A 24,942-nucleotide genomic window follows, 5' to 3' on the forward strand; every position below is an offset into this window, starting at 1 on the left:
AACTTATACACTGTGACTCTTAAGTATAAAACTCGCTACGTTCGTAACTCAACACTAGACGTCATCATACAATACAGGTGCTAAAATACACTACAATACTATATATAATACACAATTTAACAGGATGATGAAATACATCATTGCAAATAATCCGACAACGAGAGTGTTGAAATTACACCATTAAATATCACTAGAGGTGTTATGAAATATGCCACTACACATCATAAGACAATGTGTTGAAACGTACAATTTCGTACCGCTAATTGAAGATTATAAACTACACAACTACACGTAATAAGACGGTGTATTGAAATGCACCAATATGCATCAATAGAAATGATTGTGAAGTATACTAAAATAGTGTGCAAAAGTACGTATTACAGTAATGATACACACTAAATACATTTTCGTATTGAAATTTTAACAGATACTGTTGAAAGAAATAAACGTTTTGTATATCAGATACCAAATAGTATTTTACTGCTGAATTAATTGTGTAATATTGTTAAGTACAAATACGAAATGTTATCTTGCTGCTGAATTAAATGAATAATGTTGCTAATTATAGATACGTAATGCTATTCTACCAACAAATCGATTTGCAAAAAAGACGCAATGAGTCAATATAAAATGTTTTCTTTTTGTCTGAGAAAAAGAAAAATATAGCATTAGAGAATACATGTTTATTATTTATACGCAACTATGATATCGTTCTATTTATCAAGATAAACATTAAAATTATATTCTTCGTTCTTCATTTCGGAAAAAAAACAACAACTGCTTCCTTCGAACCAGTCCCTCATTCTGATCTGCATGGAAGACAGAAAACAAATGATTGAGGCAGCATAATGTATATACAACAGTTACCACGAACACCAAAATTTAAATAATATATTTCTTTGTTGAGAGAAATAATTTTCTATTGTCCTTATTATTGTAATTTAATTGTTGTTGAATGTGTTTAAATGTAACAATATTCTAATTCAGATTTTTAAGAGTGGTTAACACATTTGTTTCACACTGTCGTTCTAACCTTAAACCTTAACATGTGCCATCTTCGAATCTCACCAACCAGTGTGAGTTTAACAAAATATACTTAACAGATATTTTACAAACGTTTTAGTCTCTAGCAAAAATCCTTATGGATCTATTAATATTATTTTTTCAAATTCAGTACAAGCTGTAACTACAACTATCAAATACTACCTGAAAATTACCATAATAGTACTTTTAAACATTAAACTAATGTAAAATGTTTTAATAGTAGTTTTAAACAGTAAATTAATTTAAACTGTTTCAGTATTAGTTTTAGACGTTAAGTTTCATCTTCCAAACTTCACGAAAATTGTTACAATAGTTCCTACTTTCATTCTCTTAGAAAACTTTAGCTTCACTAGACATCTTCAGGTTCCATAAAAAATCTTATTATTATTCTCCATAGTTGACAAACAGCGTAGTAACATCCTCCAACTTTACTATTATTCTGCAAAGTTGACAAACAGTGTAGTAACATCCTCCAACTTTATTATTATTCTGCAAAGTTGACAAACAGTGTCGTAACATCCTCCAACTTTAGTAATATTTTGCAAAGTTGACAAACAGCGTAGTAACATCCTCCAACTTTATTATTATTCCACAAAGTTGATAAACAGGGTAGTAACATCCTCCAACTTTATTATTATTCCACAAAGTTGATAAACAGGGTAGTAACATCCTCAAACTTTATTATTATTCCACAAAGTTGATAAACAGGGTAGTAACATCCTCCAACATTATTATTATTTTACAAAGTTGATAAACAGCGTAGTAACATCCTCAAACATTATTATTATTTTACAAATTTAATAAACAGCGTAGTAACATCCTCCAACATTATTATTATTATTAACAAATTTGTTAAAGAGTGTAACAACATCCTGCAACCTCAATGTTATTCTAAAGAGCTGACAAACAGTGTAGTAACATCCTCCAACTTTATTATTATTCTACAAAGTTGATAAACAGGGTAGTAACATCCTCCAACATTATTATTATCATTAACAAAGTTAATAAAGAGTGTGATAACATCCTGCAACCTCAGTGTTATTCTAAAGAGTTGACAAACAGTGTAGTAATATCCTCCAACTTCATTATTATTCTACAAAGTTAGCAACAGTGTAGTAACATCCTCCAACGTTATTATTATTATACAAAGTTGGCAACAGTGTAGTAACATCCTCCAACGTTATTATTATTCTACAAAGTTGGCAACAATGTAGTAACATCCTCCAACTTCATTATTATTCTACAAAGTTAGCAACAGTGTAGTAACATCCTCCAATGTTATTATTATTATACAAAGTTGGCAACAGTGTAGTAACATTCTCCAATCTTATTATTATTATACAAAGTTGACAACAGTGTAGTAACATCCTCCAACGTTATTATTATTATACAAAGTTGGCAACAGTGTAGTAACATCCTCCAACGTTATTATTATTATACAAAGTTGGCAACAATGTAGTAACATCCTCCAACTTCATTATTATTCTACAAAGTTAGCAACAGTGTAGTAACATCCTCCAACGTTATTATTATTATACAAAGTTGGCAACAGTGTAGTAACATTCTCCAATCTTATTATTATTATACAAAGTTGACAAATAGTGTCGTAACATCCTCCAACTTTATTATTATTCTACAAAGTTAGCAACAGTGTAGTAACATCCTGCGACCTCAGTGTGATTTACTAAAGCTGAGAAGCAATATACTAACGTCCTCCAACTTTATTACTGTTCAAGAAAAATGTATAAACATTGTAGTAACATCCTTTAACCTTATTGCTGTTCATCAAAGTTGACAGACAGTGTAGTAGCATTCTGCAATCTTAGTATTATTCACCAAGGTTGATAATGTGGTGGCATACTCCAACATTAGTGTTATTCATCAAACTTAAAAGACAGTGTAGTAGCATCCTCTAATCTTAGTATTATTCACCAAGGTTGATAATGTGGTGGCATACTCTAACATTAGTGTTATTCATCAAACTTAAAAGACAGTGTAGTAGCATCCTCTAATCTTAGCATTATTCAATAAAGTTTATAAACAGCATAGTAACATCTATTTATTCTGTGGTTATACTTTCAGAAGTTATGCATACTTTAGTTATACTTTCAGAAGTTATATATACTATAGGTACACCTTCAGAAGTTATGTATTCTGTACTTTTGAAATAATTTATAGTGCAGTTATGTCTTCAAGCTTTTGATAAATACTGTGCTGACCTTTATACAAGATGTACACTAAATTTTTCTTTTCAAGACTATAAACACGTAACATGAAATGTTTAGTGAATAACATAAAAATTATAAAACTCTAGTAATTTCAGACAGTGGTCCTGTCTTATAATGAAGATAGGTAGGTCCACCTGTTCAAAGCGTTAGAGATTTAATCGTTTTAGTGTGACTTTTGAAACATGATATTATTTTAGTTTATGAAAATATATTGACATTATAGAATTTTTAGGCTTAAATTTTACGAATGTTTTTGTTTCAACTTTAAACTTTACAAACATTCTGGTTTCAGCTGAGAACGAATATTTGTTTGGTTTAGGGGTAAATGGGTAAAGTTTCTCAATCTCAAAGTCAGGAGGACACCTGTGTGGATCACGATATATGGATTCGTATTTGCTGCACCATATATAAAACTATCCCCTTTTAAATGACCATGTTATCGAGAAAGTATCCAAACAAACAATATACAGCATTATAAAGCAACAGGATGCACCTAGAAGAACAAAGTAGACATGTAATCTAATTAAACTAAGTTATTTTTCTCTAACGGATTCGTTGAGTGAATGTAAGTTTTCTCTAACGGATTCGCTGAGTGAATGTAAGTTATTTTTCTCTAACGGATTCGCTGAGTGAATGTAAGTTATTTTTCTATAACGGATTCGTTGAGTAAATGTAAGTTATTTTTCTCTAACGGATTCGTTGAGTGAATGTAACTTATTTTTCTCTAACGGATTCGCTGAGTGAATGTAAGTTATTTTTCTCTAACGGATTCGTTGAGTGAATGTAAGTTATTTTTCTCTAACGGATTCGTTGAGTGAATGTAAGTTATTTTTCTCTAACGGATTCGCTGAGTGAATGTAAGTTATTTTTCTCTAACGGATTCGGCCCGGCATGGCCTAGCGCGTAAGGCGTGCGACTCGTAATCCGAGGGTCGTGGGTTCGCGCCCGCGTCGCGTTAAACATGCTCGCCCTCCCAGCCGTGGGGGCGTTATAATGTTACATTCAATCCCACTATTCGTTGATAAAAGAGTAGCCCAAGAGTTGGCGGTGGGTGGTGATGACTAGCTGCCTTCCCTCTAGTCTTACACTGCTAAGTTAGGGACGGCTAGCATAGATAGCCCTCGAGTAGCTTTGTGCGAAATTCCAAAACAAACAAACAAACTCTAACGGATTCGCTGAGTGAATGAGAGTGAGAAGGGTATTAATTTCCAATAGTTGATAAACTTTTTTCTTCTAATTTCTGTATATCTATTGTTCATAAACAAATTTCTTGACGAAGTATTTGATCGATTTGAAACGGATTTGATGAAAATCTTTAGCTAGCAAGTAAACCTATTAAAGACGATTTTTGGTAAAAAAATTGTGTTTATATTAAAGTCTTAGCGTCATTCGGCAGTATCATAACCTCTGACTGTATTGTCCAATTATCCGAAATAAAACGTTAGGTGATCTGTGTATTTGTATCTTGAAGTTTAGGGCTTTGTTAAACCTAACTTTGTTTTTTGGCAGCTTTTTTTTTTTTAATTTCGCGCAAAGCTACTCAAGGGCTATCTGCGCTAGTCATCCCTAATTTAACAGTGTAAAACTAGAGGGAAGGCAGCTAGTCATCACCACCCACTATCAACTCTTAAGCTACTCTTTTACCAATGAAAAGTGGGATTGACCATAACATTATAACGCCCCCACGGCTGAAAGAGCAAGTATGTTTGATGTGACAAAGATTCGAACCCGCGACCCTCACATTACGAGTCGAGTGCCTTATCCACCTGGCCATGCCGGGCCTTTTAACAGCTTCTTACATATAATGTCATTTCACAAGATTTTCTTTCTTAATACCTTGTACAATGTTCCCTTGATTAACTGAAAGTACATACAGTCCAGTACATACTGTTTAGTAGATATATTAAGGATTTCAGAACAATCGCGTTCAAAATTACAAAAAAAAATGTGGGGCTTCAATGTGTCGTTTTTTTTACAAGAAGAAGAAAAGAAAAAAATGTCCGGTTATTTTTGATGTACAGCTTGTAGTTGCCTCTTAATTGTAATAATGAAATGTCTAGACTTTTAAAGGGGTGATATATTTCTTGTCACTTCAGTACATAACACACTGGCCTTTCCTTGATGCGCCATCACCAATACTGGGTTTCGTTTCGGCTAAACGTAAGGTTACCACAGAACAGACCTCACGCCGACTGCCGCTAGCTAACAACCTCCTAGTTTATCCGCTGTCGACTCATGATAAATCGCCCTCAAGCTCCGGTTTGCATCCTAATGAAACTCTTCTATCGGTTGCGTTAGCGATGCTGCCGGCCCTTCCACGAAGAAACACGGGGAGGTTGCAGGGCCTGAGCTCCCGAACAATGGTTTCTAATCGGCGAAGCCACATGCCGCACCGTGACTTTAATGAATTGCAGAACGCAGGGTGCATGCAAAACATGTTCCCAGATGGCGCGAGCCCTCTAGTTTTTCTTCATCATGTGTCAGTATTATTTATAGGTTTGTGTTTTTTTTTACCATCTCTGACCAACACTAGAGTACAAGTTTATGAATTTCATATCTTCCTAAACGAAGTATGCTTTGATTTTCAAACACTCAGTGGAGAAGAAAAACAGAAAAAACTCCATCATCTTCTGGAACTTCTCTGCAGTACATATCTTATATATGACGTCATAATGTTCTCAACAGTCACTCTTGTGGTCAAGCGTTTTCCGGGAATGCTTATGTACTGTGTAGATATTTACACCACACTGTGCATATACGACAAAAGGGAAAACATCTGGAAACAAAGACTTCTTTTAAGTTCACATTTTTAGTTACTTCGATTCGTTTCTGTTCTACAACCTCCGCCGACAAGCGAGCTAATTTTCACCACTCCGCGTGCTATTGTCTCGTTCAATCACGAGATTGTTTGTGTTCAAGGAAGCAAAGAAAATGAGCTCATCCTTGCTGTCAACTCCACAGGAGATAAATGGTTGTATCGCTTTGCACAACTTCTCTGCTTCGCAGCAAAGCCTCCTACTCAGGGACGTCCGTCACTTCCTATTCGGCTGACTTAGTGTTATAGTACTCTTATCTTTTGCCTGAGTCGTCTTTTAAACTCCATAAAAAATTGTTCCTTTTAACACTGTCGCATACATTTAAGGTAAATATTCGACTAGATCCAATGTACGTGACGATGTTGTAGCTGTAAGGAAATAAAAAAGAACCTTGCCCAACAACAATCCCCCCCCCCTCAGAGTGTGTTTTAAGTCTTCCCCAGTAAAGCTCTCCTGGAAATACTTGAACAAGTAAAAAGGGAAAACAAATGTGTGGAAATCAAACGTAAAAAACGTTCAAATAGATTCTGTGTGAGCCAAGACTGGCAAAAAAAAATATGCAGCGTATTTTGTTTAATTTTAATGTGTTTTGTTTATGTATGGTTATAATATATATATATGCATTTCTTAATTCAAAAACAAACAAAATTTAATAGGAAGAATTAATTAGCTATAAAACACTAATAATCGTTTTCTTCACTTTATTTAGTAAAACGTTCCGATACTAGTGAAATAGTAGAAATTAAAAGAAACAACATGTTTTGTTTGTTTTTTGAATTTCGCACAAAGCTACACGAGGGCTATCTGTGCTAGCCATCCCTAATTTAGCAGTGTAAGACTAGAGGGAAGGCAGCTAGCCATCACCACCCACCGCCAACTAACTCTTGGGCTACTCTTTTACCAACGAATAGTGAGATTGACCGTCAATTTATAACGCCCCCACGGCTGAAAGGGCGAGTATGTTTGGTGTGACGGGAATTCGAACCCGCGACCCTCAGATTACGAGTCGAACGCCTTAACCCACCTGGCCATGTCGGGCCGAAACAACATGTCTATGGTTCCAGTTGTTAGAATATCTGTTGACTCGGCATGGCTTGACTCGTAATCTGGGGGTCGAGGGTTCGAATTCCCGTCACACCAAACATGGTCGCTCCTCCATTCTTGGGGGCATTATATTGTGTCGACCAATCCCACTATTCGTTGGCAAAAAAGTAGCACAAGAGCTGGCGGTGGGTGGCGATAATTAGCTGCCTTCCCTTTAGTCTTACACTGCTAAATTAGGGACAGGCAGCGCAGATAGCTCTCGTGTAGCTTTGCTCAAAATTAAAAAAAACAAATAGAATATCTGTCCTTTGTGTTAAGCTTTGTTATGGAAACCAAATGTGGCGAAACCTTGTTCACATTGAAGTACCACAATAGTTTCAAAAATCCATTTTCTTCTAAACTAGGCTCACATTTGAAAGTCCTAGAGAAGTGAAAAGCTGTATGTTTAGGTCAATTTGACAACTACCGCCACTGAATCAAGAGGATTCTTTTACATCTATGTGTTTGTGCAGTATGTATCTGTAACGTAAATTTCTCAATAATGTCTTGATTGTCTTTGTATAAAGTGTCACAGAGACATCAAATCGATTTATTTTTTGGTCAAAAGTCGAAGACGAAATATAATTATTATTAAAAGTTTGAGTTAAATTTGCTGTAAATATCCTCATATCCTCACTGGAATTAATATGGGATTTTGTCCCACGTATTAATGTCAACGTCAAATACCGTTGGCTGAGTTTCAACGTACTAGAACAACTGATGATAATCTATGATATGTAAAATATGAGATCTTGATTTTATGATCTACATATCTATATAATAACTTGATAAGTTCACGCAGAAAGAGATGTAAATGAATAGATATTTTATTTCGTGGACTATGCAATATACTTTTTATAGTAAGCATTTATTTCTCTAAAATAAGTGGCTTCTACAGACTTATAGTCATTTTTTTATTGTTATCAATGAGAAATGGATGTTTTAATTGCGATATTTCGCATCGGCTAATTGTTTAAAAGAAGAATAACTGACTGCATAATATCAAACCTTCATTATTCCATTTAGTCTGGCTTACGTTCGTCGTGTAAACACGCTTCGAACGACTGCACATAATAATCACGATCCATTATTACCAATATGTCTACATTCAGAGAGTGATACATCAAAACCACGTGGGCTCTCCCAGAAAGATGCTCTAATCACCCAAGTGGTGCCCTGACTGTTCTCGGGTCTAATAAAACCTGCTGCTGGCACAGTCTATTCGACGACATAGTCCGTCACTAAGCTAAAAGTCAGAGTGTACTGAGTCTTCGTGCCTAGTTAAATTATTAATTAGCGGCCTCAGACCTGGTCGAATCGGGTAACGCTTTTCCATATGCTTCCCCTTTTTGCATGCGAGGATGTCACGCAATAGTAGGGGAGCAGACATTGTATTATCCACCAGCAGCGTGGATCCTGAGGGCAATGAAGTCGCGACCTCTGTTGGATGTTTGTGATAGGTAGATAGCCCCCTGTGACTCACCAATAGGAAGGGTTGTTTGTCGGCTGTTTGGTGACCTGGTACAAAAGAAATGCCAAAAAATTCAAGATTTTTGGATGGAGTAAACAGATTCAGAATACATAACCAATAAAAATAAAACTGCTATATCCTTATCTCGACACATGTCATGTGATAACTATATAGCACATGTTATCTCTGAGAACTACTTTAACAGACTACCAAATCTCACTTCAACACATTAGAAGAGACCAATAACCCTCTTACCAAGTCTTACTTTAACGCGGTATATAAGACCAACAACTCTCTTACGAAGTCTTATCTCAACACAATATGAGAGACTAACAACTCTCTTACTAAGTCTTACCTTAACACGGTACAGGAGACCAACAATTCTTTACCAAGTTGTACCTCAACACGGTACAGGAGACCAACAACTCACCAAGTCTTAACTCAACACGATATAGGAGACCAACAACCCTTTTTATCAAGTTTAATCTGAACAGATACCGATGTTTGTTATTCTCTGCAAGATAACAATACGTGTATGCTGTTCATGACTAATTCATGGTTTCGTTCGTGTTTTGTGTTCTTGTTACTATGGACCCTAAATTAGTGTTCATTACACTGGAAGAGGCCAACCCATCGTTTCACTATTTTCTGTGAAAATGTTGTTCGTTTCAATATCTGAATACGGTTCGTACGTAGCTCGAGTTTCTAGTCATGACTGAGTACGATCGTTTGCAACTCTTACACAGTCATGGTGAAACATGTTATTTACAGTAACAGTATTTTTTCACATAACCATCGATTCAGGTACAATGATCATGTCACTTCTCTAGGAAATGCTGACAGATGTCTCTATAAAAGAAAATTACAACAGATGTCTCTTACAAAGGGCACTGAAAAATGTTTGTTTTGAAAGGAAGCGACAATTGATCCCATTTTTAAATTTTTTAAAAAACGTGTCGATAGTTTAGTTTTATAAACAAACTTCGAGGGACTTTGTTATGAAATACAATTTAAAACACACATATAGGAAATTAACAATATCAGTTTCTCTGTTGTACTGAACTATGGCTGTTTATATAATATGTGTGTGTGTATATATATATATATATATATAAAACACTCGTTACGTGGAAAGATATTAGCCGAGATAGAGACAACTGCAGCCATATGTATGCTGATACATTATTGAAGCACGATTCGCTACACAATAAGTCATACATAATATATGTACTTTTATATGGGTTTATATCGAGTTCTACCGATAATCACACGCTAGGTTTGTTTCATACAACTCTGCACACACACAAACGAAGATACTGGTTGTACAACAGATATCGGTTTTCCCTTCACTTGTTTATGTCAATGTAACAGAGTTGTGGCTTTAGTGGTTAAAAAAAAACAAACAACAACTTGGATTTGAAATGAAGTGTCACAAGTAATCGCTCTCTCTCTTTTGACCGTGACCTGACCGCACGAGGCGGTGGACTCCCCATTATTGCGAGTTGCCAAATCTGACAGCTTAGAACACGAACTGATTCCGTACAGAGGAGTTAAATTTGACAGTTTATAACACAAGTTTATTCTACGTAGCTGAGGTAAATCTTACCAAATTTCGCAGCTTATAACACAAATAAGTTTATACAGCACAGTTAAGTCTGATCAAATTATTTTATATAACAGAATTAAATCTGACCATATCTTACAACTTAGAACACAAATTGATTCTATATAGCTCAAGTAAATCTAATCAAATCTGGCAGTTTATGACCGAGATATATGCCTTTAAGGAAATGTTTGTTCATATTGTTATAAATTCACCTACATTTCTGTACTGTATGTACAATACATATGTTCTACCCTTCCACTAGGAACTCACAACATCCTTGAATCTCTTGTTCGAAACATAAAGACATAAAGGACAACTTAAAGAGACCATGTGGTTCGTCTATTTTTTTTTTCTGCAGCTGTAGAGCTATATGTCATTTTGCCCCATTGCACTTGTTTTTGGTACGCTCGTGACTTTCAAAATATGCAAGTAACTGGTTTTAAAGAAATTAAATCGACACTTTGAATGATCAGTGATAAACAAAAATTAATGCACTTGCAGGGTGGCGTAGTTTTATGGTTGTTTTTTTAACTTATGAACAATTAGTTTCAAGTGCAAATTCTGTGCACGCGTAAAACTTAAATAAAAAATCAAATAAAAAGTATCGTTTTTTATGTTAATAAGATATCATAAACTTAAAAAATAATTTATCATATATTAATGTCCTATAGAACAAACAGTGCAAAGAGAAATAGGCCTTGTTTTTGTCACAAAGTAGGTTACAGAAACAACAGTTCTATATAAATAGATTCATTCGATAAGTCGTCTATGTAATAGCCTCACAATAATGGTGGTCAGCGGTAAATATGTTAGGTGACGATGCTACAGATCGAGTTAAGCTACCCATTGGGCTATCTATCTGTTGTGTCCTGCCCGCTATGGGTATCGAAACTCGATTTTTAGCATCGTAACCCTTCATATTTACTGCTAACCACCATTACTGTGAAACTATTATATAAACGACTTATCGAATTGAATGCATTTATATAGAACTGTTATTTTGTCTATTTAACTGCTTTGTTTGTTTGAACAAATTTGTCAAAATCCTTTTTTTCTTGTACTTACTTTCGTGTAATTGTAAATGTATTTTAGTAGCTTCTTCTTTTGTTACACGTAACACTTTCACTGCCTCCAGTTTTTCGACATTCATTTAGTCTTCCATTTCTATGAATTCTTCATGGATGAGCTTTCTTCCCACAACGATGGAAAGTAACACCAACAGTTGCACAGTAAATGAAACTTCCTTGCCACGTTCGCAAAACGAAAAACTAATCCATTTGTGTACGTAAAAATCATTCATATTGAAAAATATATAACTGTCTTGTATTTTCAAGAAACTATTTGAATTACAATTTATTAACAAGTTTAGAGTGACGAGTGGTCAATGTGTGGGGCTGAGGATCCGAAAGATCCGTGTTTTCAGCCGTAAGTACGTTAGAAAAAAATGACAGTCATTCCTGCTAAAGTGGTCGTATAAACGGCGGAAAGTGCTGACTAGCTGCCTAAGAAATTGGGATTACGACTAAATGTTGGGGCTTCACACATGACCATTTTGTTTCTGTTTCCCATTCTCGAATTGAAAGTGGCCAAATACCAAAATTTGTAACAAAATTTATTTAACTATCTTACGAATTATAACACTATGTAACACAAATTTTGTTTCTGGATAGTATATGTTATTTTTTAATTTCTGTTGCAAAAGTACAGAAAATGGCCATTATTTCCTTCAAACTTTGCTTTTGTGACCTGGATAATGAAGTGTTAGAAATTAACCTATTTTCTTTGTAAAAACGGGCAAATTTGCACATTTTCATTTACATTAGGTCTGAATAAAACAACATATGAATCAAGATTTATATGTATTTATACTAAAGTTATACAAAAATGTTTAGAAGTGAGTAGTTTTCGAGAGTTGCGACTGTAATGTAAATCACTTTCATGTGTCAGCCCCCAAATATAGTCTCACATCGTGTTTTCGTTATACGCTCCCTGGTAGCGTTGTTCAAAGTCCAGTATATCTTGGTGGAAGCGCTCGCCTTGCTCCTCTGAGTATGCTCCCATGTTCTCCTTGAATTTATCAAGATGAGCGTCAAGGATATGGTCTTTCAGGGACATCGAGCAGCCCATTTTGCCGTAGTTCTTCACCAGAGCCTCAACCAGTTCCACATAATTTTCGGCCTTGTGACTGTCCAAGAAGCCCCGAACCATTACCAAAAAGCTGCCCCAAGCTTTTTTTTTTTTTTTTTCCTTCCGACTGAGCTTCTTGGGAAATTCTGTGCAGGAGTTTCTTTATTTGTGGTCCAACGAAGATACCAACTTTGATATTTGCCTCAGACAGCTCAAGAAAGAAGTCTCAAAGTACTTGAAAGCTGCAGACTCTTTATCAAGAGCTGTGACAAATTGTTTCATAAGATCCAAGTTTATGTGCAATGGTGGGAACATTACCTTCTGAAGATCCACTAGTGGCTCACATTTAACATTGTGCCTCCACAGAGAACTCGGTCTGTTGTGGCCAGTTCTTCCTATTGTAGTGCGCTGCGGTGTCCCTACTGTCCCAAAGGCAAAGATAACAGGGAAACTTGGTAAAGTATCCTGGGAGACCCATCAGGAATGCTACCATTTTGAAGTCTCCGATAACTTCACAGCCATATTCATCATACTTCAAGGCTTCTAGCAAAGTCTTGATGCTGTTGTATTCCACTTTGAGATACACAGAATGAGCCAGTGGAAGAGACGGATACTTATTCCCGTTATGGAGCAGCACAACTTTGAGGCTTCTGGATGAGCTATCAATGAAGAGTTACCACTCGTTCTGGTTACAGGCAATTCCAATTGCCTCGCACAGACCGGATACATTGTGGCGGAATCTTGACGAGTGAAGAAGCTTGAAAAATGTCGGTGACGCTTCCTCTAACTTGCGACTTGCACACTTATATCTAACAAATCTCACTCCTTGAGCCTAGATGTCAAAAGCTCGGCAATTCGACCTTGTTAGACCAAGATTTCTGTTTAAGTCATTGAGGTCTCTTTGGTTGGTGTAGTATGGGCTTCTCTCACCAGCTGCATCTCTGAATTTGTAATCTGGATCTTCAACGTCTACCTTCTCTTCTAATTTGCTGCTCTCTTCTGAGGACGGCTGCTTTCTCTTTGGCGGAGTGGATACAGGGAGCTCAGGGCAGTGTGACACTGGGGCGATGAATGGCAGAAGGTCCGGATACATGATAGTAGATGCATCTTTGCCTGCTCAACGTTTGGAAGGGTCCACCATGCAGAAGTAGCAATTGCTTAAGCGGTCAGTGTGTTCACGCCAAATTATTGGAATCGCAAACTTCATGGCTCTCTTTTCCCCTCTGTACCATCCTGCAAAAGAGCAAAATAAAATTGTTATTATGAAGAATAAATTTATTTCATTCACAATTAAAGTGTAAGAGGTGCATGCAAAATATTTTATTGTTTGTCTGTTTTTGAGTTTTGCGCGAAGCTACACGAGAGCTATGAGCTCTAGCTGTCCCTAATTTAGCAGTGTAAGACTATATGGAAGGCAGCTAGTCATCATCACCCCCTGCCAACTCTTGGGTTATTCTTTTATCAACGAATAGTGGGATTGACCGTCACATTATAACGCCTCCGCGGCTGAAAGGGCAAGCATGTTTGTTGCGAGGGGATTCGAACCCGCAACCTTGAGATTACGAGTCTAATGCCTTAACCCACCTGGCCATGCCGGGCATAAATATTTTATATGTGATATTTTTTCTATACTATTGGAAATTTTAAAAAAATAAATTAAAAGATACTTAAATTTTAAAAGATCAAAAAACGTGTATAATATAAAATCTTACTATTCAAGCAACCAAAAATTGTCCGTCTTACCTTAAGAGTTTGTTGTGTTGTTGTTTTTTTGCAGTGCTCGCAGATAAAATTAGGTGCCCAGGGTTTGTCTTAATCCCTGACAGGCATGCGGAAATATGCTTTGTAGGCTTCATACATTTCAGCTGATGCTGTCACAGAGTACCTTTTCGCTCTTGTCTTGATGAATTGGCCACATACATAGCAGCTTCTTGATGCCATCTCTGATAAAATCAGATAGGTCTATGTGTTCACTTAGGCAGCTAGAACTAAACTGAAGTGGTAAGTGGTGAGCCCCTGTATATATATATTACATAGAAAGTTCTAGAAAATTCTAAAAGGTTCTTAAAAATTCTCGTAAGTTTTACAACATTCTAGAAAGTTCTTGAAAATTCTTGTAAATTCGAGAAAATTCTCTATCAGCTACTCAGCACTGAATCTACCTGGAATGTTCTGGAAAATGGGTAGATTTGAAAATTTCATTACTCAGGTCACAAAAGCAAAGTTTGAAGAAAAAAATAGGTCTTTTCCATTTACTTTAGTCATAAGCAGTTAGGAATTAACACTTTCTGCCCAGGAACAAGAAAAAGTAAAAATTTTGTTACATAGTGTAATTAATCTCGGACGAATCTTCCATTTATTATGTTACGCATGCTACGTATTGAGATTTTAGATAGGTGGAAATTCTTATTTTAATGTAGAAGTTAATTGAATGTCAGTATGTATCAAATTTATCATCAAGATTGATACACACAATTTTCTTTCTTAACACATATATATATTTTAATATACAAACAACAATACAATTTATAATAACGATTATTACGTATAATTATTAAACTATTTGTATATGGACAAGAGTTTTACAAACTTACAAACTATACTGAGTCTTCTATTTTGTTTAGAACTGAACATTTTATCGACGGTCCAGGTCTACATCGAGCAAATTAATTCTGAGTTGATATTGTTACACCTCGCTTAAGCTAGCTAGCTGTCTTTTCTTGGCTTGCCTCACATCGCTTACAAGCCGAAATTTTACCGACAGAGATAGTTAATCTCCTCGAAGTTAATTTACTGAAGTTGAACTATTTGTAATGTTCGATATCTATAAATGTCCCTGGTCAAATTCTGTAGTTTTCCGATCAATGTGCGTTAATCACAATTATAGCTTTCGAGGCTTATAGTATACTGACTGTAGCTGATAAATAACATTCTGTTACTGTCTCTCGGCTAGATTTTATACCAATTAGGCGAGATCTTGAAACGTTCAACGATATTCAAATATATGCTAGTGTTTTCTTAAAACTTATATTGTTGATTCATACTCTCGAGAATCTTCTACAAATTTCGAGAACAAGTGGGACTTGCGCAATACACATCTAACAATATATGTCAAATGCGTCAAACTGAAACAATCGTAGGTACTAAAATATATGTATAACAGTAAATCTGTTACAACTCGCAATTAATAATCCCTAAAATTAATTCGTTTACAGGAATGTGAAAGGCAGCTTTTCGTTTGTTAGTAGGACAAAAATTGAAAAATTGAGCGAATGCAATCATTTATCAATCACCTCGTTTAAGTAGAAACGCATTATATATATATATATATATATAATGAGTAGAAATACTCTTTATGTATCTACAGATAAAATGTACTGTATAGAAAAAACCGCCTTTGTACTCCAGATATTTTATATATTTTTTAAATGAACGTTTCGCCTCTGGGTTTTCATCAGTGTTAATATACACAGCCTATTTGCTGTCAAGCGTAAGTCTTCACAAAGACTATCTGTACTCTTCCAAGATATCGAAGCCCGATTTTTAGTGTTATAAGCCCCTCAGACTTACCGCTGAGTCACTAGGAGTACAAATAGAAGTGAGATAATAGTAGAGATCCATGAAACCGTAAAGAAGGTTGGTTACTTCTATTTTTAATTATATCATATACATATATATATAGAAAGAGAGTATAAAGGTCGTTTTTTTTTCCAAACATTTGATCGAAATGTGTAAATCCCCCAGCATGCACTCCAAATTTTGAAAGATAAAAAAATTGCTAGTATCATGTTATGGCATTTTTTACCTCATTCAGTTGTCTAAAAATCTTAACATATTATCTTACAGAGCGCTAATCAATGTCGCAGAGTTCTATCCAAATGTTTTCAATCTTTGGCATTCATTAGGTAGGGGAACAAATGGTGTATATATATATATATATATATTCGAATCCCTTTCACTTTTTTCTTGTTTGTTTGTTTTTTCCCACTGCTGCCAGTCTAATTCTTGTTTGGTGAACTGACACTTTCCTCGGCAGCTGTTATTTGGTGTTGTGAAGAGACAACACGTGAATATGTGCTGTCAGTTTCATTAAACAGCTCACGTGTCCTGTCAGTATCGGTACACTTGGATAAATAAGACTGAAAAATAAACAGCGGAAACAGCTAATCATTTAGATGTAGGTTTTACACCAAGCATAACAAGCTTAGAAATAATAAGAAAGGATACAGAAAATTTGGAAGAAACCGATACAGAAGTAAAAACCAAAAATAAAAACACAAACACACGTGCAGTTAAAAGACGTATACTGTTTTCTCACTTATTTTTGCTTGTGCTCCCGTTATGAGGGGCTTATAATACTAAAAATTGGGTTTCAATACTCGCGGTTGGAAGAACACGGATAGCCTTTGGGAAAATTTGTTTGACAGTAAATAAATGTATTCCTACTTGTAGAAACCTTCGACGTTTCTATTGTCAGCAAATGATACATTTGACTTCATACATTTGACTTCGTCAAATTTAACTTAAGCATTTTAAATTTATCAACATAATTATATAGTCGAAAATGCAGAGCCACCTATAGGAAAATGTATACTGAGAAAGTGTCTCGTCAATTAAGTGAACGAAACGGACTACATATAATTCAGTATGTTTTGTGAATTTTGCCGGGCCTCCATATCATTCAGTTTTGAATTATCACACAAGAAATATCATTTGTTTCAGACCAAGAAACAAATATATATATATCGGCTCGGTATACGAGGATCGCGGGTTTGAATCCCAGTCACACCCAACATGCTCACCCTTTCAGCCGTGGGGCGTTATAAGTGACGGTCAATCCCACTATTTGTTGGTAAAAGAGTAGCCCAAGAGTTGGCGGTGGGTGGTGTTGACTAGCTGCCTTTTCTCTAGTCTTACACTGCGAAATTAGGGATGGCTAGTGCAGATAGACCTCATGTAGTTTTGCGCGAAATTCAAAACAAACAAACAAACAAGAAAAAAGTGAAAGGGATTCGAATATATATATATATACACCATTTGTTCCCCTACCTAATGAATGCCAAAGATTGAAAACATTTGGATAGAACTCTGCGACATTGGTTAGCGCTCTGTAAGATAATATGTTAAGATTTTTAGACAACTGAATGAGGTAAAAAATGCCATAACATGATACTAGCAATTTTTTTTATCTTTCAAAATTTGGAGTGCATGCTGGGAGATTTACACATTTCGATCAAATGTTTGGAAAAAAAAAACGACCTTTATACTCTCTTTCTATATATATATGTATATGATATAATTAAAAATAGAAGTAACCAACCTTCTTTACGGTTTCATGGATCTCTACTATTATCTCACTTCTATTTGTACTCCTAGTGACTCAGCGGTAAGTCTGAGGGGCTTATAATACTAAAAATCGGGCTTCGATATCTTGGAAGAGTACAGATAGTCTTTGTGAAGACTTACGCTTGACAGCAAATAGGTTGTGTATATTAACATTGATGAAAACCCAGAGGCGAATATTTTAATATTCTTTCACGATTAGCAAGAAATCAAAATATTAAAAAAGTGTAACATCAGTGTATTTCTGTATAGATAGCACGCTCAACTTTGTAGTTCAACATCCACCCTAGTGGTGTTCGGGTTTAAATCCTCTGGTACCTTAACAATACCCATTGCCAGTCGTAGAGTTAATATCGTCTATCCCAATAGTGGGTTCCACCACTACTCTTATGATCCATCTACATGAACCTACAGTGGGAAGAGCTTTCTTATAGCAACGGACGTGAACCATGAACCGTTATATTCACAAAACGAGCACGTTAACCATTAAACCACGCCTGGCTCCTTCGTCAATTATGTTTATCTTAAATATATTTTTTAACAGCTAAAATCGCCTATTCTCAGATTATATCAAAACTGTCAACATCAGGTTTCATACGTTCTGGAAATGACACGACAGCTAATTACCAACTTCTTCTCCTTTTTTCGCTTTTCCGAGCATTATTATTTTTAATCACATTAAAATTGAAAGCTGAAAAACAAAGCTTCAGATGTTTCAGTAACAACCTAACGCAGTTCCACAGTTCCCCAACCCCCTAAAAAATCTGATGGGACTTAATATTGTTGTCGGTCACAGTCTGAAAGCTTTGGATACAGAGGTGACTTGTCAGTCACATTAAACTACAGCGTATTTGGTTAAAGCAAAATGACTGAGATTCTGTTTTTATTTATACATTATAAATTTTAATTACGGTTTTTCTACAGTTTTTCCTTCATCATACTTACAAAGTAATATTAACCCTATCTTGGAAATTTTGTTTGTAAATTTGACACTGAAATAAATTCTTCTTTTAACATAAATTATCTCCTGAACAAATAGTTTATTGTTAACGATACACGTCACCTAAACAACGACAGTGTTTCATTTTTCAACAATATAAACGAGATTAATGCGATCTTGACAGGAATATAGTTCGTACATAAACAGATTTTATTCAAAGCCTGTTTCATGAACACGCCTCAGTTGAAGTCCATTTCATAAACGCGCCTCATCTGAAGTCCATTTCACGAGCACGCCTTGGTTAAAATGAATTTCAAACCTGTTTGTGGAAATCATTAGAAAAATAAACGCATTGTTCTATTTCATGTATTTTTCAGGAAATGCGTCAGTTCTGTCCTTCACCCACTTTCGAAAATAGCTTTGAAACCATATGAATATGCCACATACATAATACAATTATTTAGAACTGTCTAGATGTGTATTTATCGCATGTCAAACATTTTTACAACTTATCGAAATTCTTGGTTACAATATTTCTCTACACTTTTATCGATAAAGTCAAGTTAAACGTTGTTCACTCAGAACATCACGAAAGTGAGCAATTTTATAAGTAACAATAAAATTATTCTTGAGATTAAATCTTAATAACAGTAACTTTATTCACTTTTTCTGAGCGATAAACTGTATTTTAAGAAGGTTAAAAAAGATAAAACACCTGTTTCCTGAAGATCCACATAAAAAAGGTGGTTACAAAATACATTTTAAAGAGTTTTGCGCCTTTTAATGAATACATGCACCAGGGGGCACGTCAAGTGAACCACATATACAGATGTCAGATTAACAGAAGTATGGTAGATAATATATATCTCCTATTAATACATATATGTCATTTGATATTGTTTTAATGGAAAACTTTTATCCCTCTTTGATATATCAACTTTTCTGTTCAACAAACGGGGAAAAAAACTGTATTTATGACACTAGCAACGTCTGTAAACTGATACAGTTAAGAAGACAAACAAAGTGGTTAAGGGACTCGACGCGTAATTCGAGGGTCGCGGATTCGAATCCTCATCACATCAGACATGTTCGCCCTTTCAGCCGTGAGGGCGTTATAATATGACGATCAATCCTACTATTCGTTGGTAAAAGAGCAGCCCAAGAGTTGGTAGTGGGTGATGACGACTAGCTGCCATCCCTCTAGTCTTACACTGCTAAATTATGGTCGGCTAGCGCAGATAGCTCTCGTGTAGCTTTGTGCGAAATTCGAAACAAACAAACAATTCCACTAATGGTTGGTAAACCCCAAAGTTGGCGGTGCGTGGTGTTGACTAGCTACATTCCTTCTAATCTATCAATGCTAAATTAGAGATGGCCAGTGTAGATAGCCCTCGTGTAGCTTTGCGCGAAATTTAAAGCAAACAAACCAAACTTGAAACCTAAAAATAAGTACGACACAAAGTTGTCACTAAAGAATTCAAATTCCTCAAAACTATAATAACTTAAAAATCAAGCAGTGTGAAAAATAATGTTTCGAAATATTATTTTTATAGGATACCAGGTCCTAAAAACAATTAATATATGAAACATTAAGCACATTTAAGATAAATGTAACAGGTTACTGATGAAGAACAGAGATCCACAAAACTTGTTCAACTCAGTAACGGAGAGTGAATCGAATTGTAGATTGGGATTCATGTTTATTTTTGGTATTTAAACAGCTTGTATGGGTGTATAATCGAAAATAGTAAATTATTAGCTTCAAAGCTGCATATTCTTCAAATTCAATATAAATTCGCCGTGGTGATTAAAAACACAATTAAAATCACCCTATGACATAATGGGTATCATATATATATATATATATCAAACACCACGCATACTACACCCACGATCTTAACTAAGATTGAAATCGCGACATATAAAGACGTTTCATTTTACTTTTGATTTGATACAAAAGTGTTACATTATTTCTTTGCTTCATCCGATTATCTCAAAAAATGGGTGAGACTTTTGTTTGATCGGCCCGAGATGGCCAAGTGGGTTAAGGCGTTCGACTCGTAATCCGAGCGTCGCGAGTTCGAGTCCCCGTCACACCAAACATGCTCGCTTTTTCAGCCTTAAGGGGTTTTAATGTGACGGTCAATCCCACTATGCGTTGGTAAAAGAGTAGTCTAAGAGTTGGCGGTGGGTGGTGATGACTAGCTGTCTTCCCTTCAGCCTCACACTGCTTAATTAGGGACGGCTAGCGCAGATAGCCCTGATGTAATTTTGGGTGAACTTCAAAATAAACCTTTATTTGATCAAAGTTTAAATACATCAAAATAACATACTTCGTTCTGTAGGCCCGGCATGGCCAAACGTCTTAAGGCGTGCGACTCGTAATCTGAGGGTCGCGGGTTCGCATCCCCGTCGCGCCAAACATGCTCGCACTTTCAGCCGTGGGGGCGTTATAAAGTTACGGTTAATCCTACTATTCGTTGGTAAAAGAGTAGCTCAAGAGTTGGCGGTGGGTGGTGATGACTAGCTGCCTTCCCTCTAGTCTTACACTGCTAAATTAGGGACGGCTAGGACAGATAGCCCTCGAGTAGCTTTGTGCGAAATTCAAAAACAACTAAACAAATCGTTCTGTATAACAGGCTAACAGTAATATAACATACTACTTAGTTTTGGTGTAGTCAGAAACCTGACCTTTAATACGAAATCTTAGTACGTTTTTTTAAATATCTTTCTTTCTCTCTGGTCAGTCCTGAAATAAATGTTTTACTTTTACTCCACATAAACCAGAAATTGTTATGTAATTATTATCATAATATACAGTATTTACATGTTTGCAACCAATGAGCTGTGCTTTTTAATCCATCTTCACACCTCACACCAAACAGATAACTATGTTCACACCTTACACCAAACACAGAACTGTAGTAACATCTTACGCCAAACAGATAACTATGTTCACACCTTACACCAAACACAGAACTGTAGTAACATCTTACGCCAAACAGAGAGCTATGTTCAAACCTTACACCAAACAGAAGCCATCTTCGCACCTTACACCAGAGAATTGTAGTCAAACCTTAGACCAAACAGAGAACTATGTTCAGACCTTGACACCAAACAGGGAGCTATCTTTACACATTACATCAAACAGGGAGCTGTGTTCACGCCTTACATCAGAGAACACATATTACATTATACAAAGAGCTACATCCACACTTTACGCCTAAGATAAATGTTGTATTTACACCTTACATATATACGGAGAGCTGTATTTACAACTTTTGCCCAAAGAGTGCACTGTATTACAGCCAGGCAAAGTGTTATATTAATACTAGACATAAGCATAAGTATTATGTTCACACCGCACTCCCACACAGCGCACTTCTGAGATAAAATAAAATTTGTGTTCACACTATATTATCACCTTAAACAACGACAGACAGTGGTCCAGTGGTTAACGTGCAGAGCTGTGGAGCCTTAGTTCATTAGTTCAGCTTCCTCTACTGGCCGAAAATAAAATCACGTTCATCATTTCAGGGTTCTGAGTGCGTTAAAAATGCGAAGGTGAAATCCCACTATGCGGACTGAAACCGTACCCCAAGTGTTGGAGGTGGGTGATGTTAATTAGTTACATTCTCTATAGAATATCACTTCAAAATTAGAAACGGCTATCTTATAAAACTTTGCAAGAAATTTAACAAACACAGTTTACATACACTTTACACTAACTCAAATATCTATTTTTAACGATAGGCGTCTAATTTATTAAAGCTAACGTGACAATAGCTTAGAGAAAGCAACAACAATGAAATTGTTAAACAAATAGTAAACTAAATTCTACTCCTTCCATAAATACGTCAATGTTTCCTAAAGCATCACACAAATAATGCTTATAAAAAATTCTTAATTCGTAGAAGACATTTCTAAATGTTCCAATATAACTAACAATATAACCAGAGATTACGTTAATTCAAAGTTATAAAAAAACCTAACTAAATTAGTAGTAATTTGTTAAATATATTTTTATTCTCCTATCTTTATACCCTTTGACTGCGGGACAGCGTTTGAAACTATCCAAATTTTTCCTCCATCTTGTTTAGCCGCTCATAGGTTCTCAGTATTTTACTTACGGAGGTTATAACACTAAATACATGAGGTAATACAACTTAAATAATGACTAGTTGTGTTCATCAACTCAGTTTTCAGCTGGTCTTAAGTGTTTACCTTTTCTGGATAAATGTGAGCTGCTAGGTTTCATATTACTATATATAATATTATATATTTGTGGGCGTATTTTCCTTCTTGAAGGGGTGGCAGGTAGTACATTGTAAATACTAAAAAAAAGCTCCAATAAATCTCGGGAAGGGAGATGTTGTTATTCCTAACAATAGGTCTAATAAGTTGATTTATGAAAGCGGTTGCTCTACTTCATTCTGCATTGAAGCAAAGACATAAAAAATAATAATAATAAATTACGTTACATACCAGTTTTGCCTTGCAGTGACTTAGCTTTCAAACCTGACACTACATAAGGCTTAGTAAACAACATGTAATAAAAAACAACGAATAGTTCGTATTCGTGTTCTACTGAACGCTATATTTTCGGACAAAAAACACAGTAAATATGGAGTCATTATAATACACATTTGAAACCCATTCGTGCCCTCATTAAAGCAGGTCGAAAGCGAGTCTTATTGTTATTTTCTGACTTTATTTACCAACCTTTATGATCACACACGTTTGTTTACTGTCATGAATATAGTTGAATCAACGCATTAATAACTTAACGTATGCTAATAATTTACACTAAATATACACATATATCAAAGAGACTATATACTATTCATTATTTCTGTATAATCTAAGTTATACTAAACACATTATACTTTGCGAATTTTTTACAGAAACCGAACTGTAGCAAGATTCGAAACTGTTAGAATACCGGATGTCTAGAAATTATGTTCACCTATTTATTAATATTATGCTTTGTAAACTCTATCTAACACGTTTCGTGTTACCATCACACTATTCGGTGAATGCTGCAAAATACATCCATTAATTTAAAAAATTAACTGGTGAACAGTGCAGCAAAGAATCAGGACAAGAGATGTACCTTGCAACAGAATATGAACAAAAACTTCTTGTTTCCATTGGTGTAAACAAAGTTAAGCTTCCTACAAAATTATGTCAAGAGTATTCTGAAGAAAGTATATGATAGCCTTCCATCAATATAAAAAAAAAACACAGGTTGTAATGATATTCTAAACAGAGTATTCTGAAGAAAGAACATGATAACCTTCCATCAGTATAAAGAAACACAGGTTGTAATGATATTCTAAACAGAGTATTCTGAAGAAAGAACATGATAACCTTCCATCAGTATAAAGAAACACAGGTTGTAATGATATTCTAACAAGAGTATTCTGAAGAAACACATGATGCTCTTCCATCAATACCAATAAACACAGTTTGTAATGATATTCTAACAAGAGTAGTCTGAAGAAAGACATGATAGCCTTCCATCAGTATCAAGAAACACAGGTTGTAATGATATTCTAAACAGAGTATTCTGAAGAAAGACATGATAGCCTTCCATCAGTATCAAGAAACACAGGTTGTAATGATATTCTAAACAGTGTATTCTGAAGAAAAAACACAATAACTTTCCATTCACAGCAAGGAACACGAGTTGTAAAGAGAAAGTACCATAGAAATATTATCACAAACTGAGTGGGTGTTCCTGCTTTACACAGTATCAGTTGTTTAAAATCGTCAAATAAAAATAAAGTGTAGAAAAGTTAAATAAACAGTGGGCTAAAGGATGAACTGAACAAAAATCCAGAGATTAATGATGTAATCAAACTATTTGTTTTGAATGCTTACTCATGGAGTGATAATTCTAACACATAAGAATGACTAGAAAACACATTTAGTAAGTATACATGCTCGTATATGTGTGTAAATACATGTGTCTAGCTGTATATATGTTGCCAGAGTAGTACCCCTGTGGGACAGCGGTAAGTTTTCGGGTTTAACACGCTAAAATCAGGCTTTGGATTCTACTCGCTTGACACAGCAGATAGCCCGATGTGGCTTTACAGCAAGAAAACACACACTCCGATAGAATAATTTCCACGTGCTTATTATGCACATCCATACATATTAGCATATTTGTTGAAACTGTAGATATACACGTCTTTATATAGTGTAAATAAACGTAGCGCATGAAAAATATATGTAATATATAAACATTAACGATTTCCGATATAATTTCAATTTCCGCT

At 35.3% G+C, this 24,942-nt stretch overlaps 1 protein-coding gene across 9 annotated transcripts in view; it reads right to left on the reverse strand.

Moving 5' to 3' along the window:
• Positions 1–663: 663 nt before the first annotated feature.
• LOC143239535 (uncharacterized) overlaps positions 664–24,942 on the reverse strand; it is a 44,815-nt gene continuing 20,536 nt past the window's right edge. For 2 of the 9 annotated variants that reach the window (XM_076480695.1, XM_076480694.1), the window contains 2 exons: positions 11,314–13,608; positions 7,982–8,689 (listed from right to left, as the gene is read on the reverse strand). In XM_076480695.1, coding sequence (XP_076336810.1) covers positions 8,418–8,689; positions 11,314–11,398 — 357 coding nt within the window. In that variant the 5' untranslated portion in view covers positions 11,399–13,608 and the 3' untranslated portion in view covers positions 7,982–8,417. Of the gene's footprint in view, positions 810–7,911; positions 8,690–11,313; positions 13,609–14,118; positions 14,463–24,942 lie in introns of those variants that run through there. The other 7 variants (XM_076480699.1, XM_076480698.1, XM_076480696.1 and 4 more) reach the window with 6 other exon arrangements.

The sequence above is a fragment of the Tachypleus tridentatus genome, chromosome 13 (genome assembly GCF_004210375.1).
Source record: "Tachypleus tridentatus isolate NWPU-2018 chromosome 13, ASM421037v1, whole genome shotgun sequence".
NCBI lineage: Eukaryota > Metazoa > Arthropoda > Merostomata > Xiphosura > Limulidae > Tachypleus > Tachypleus tridentatus.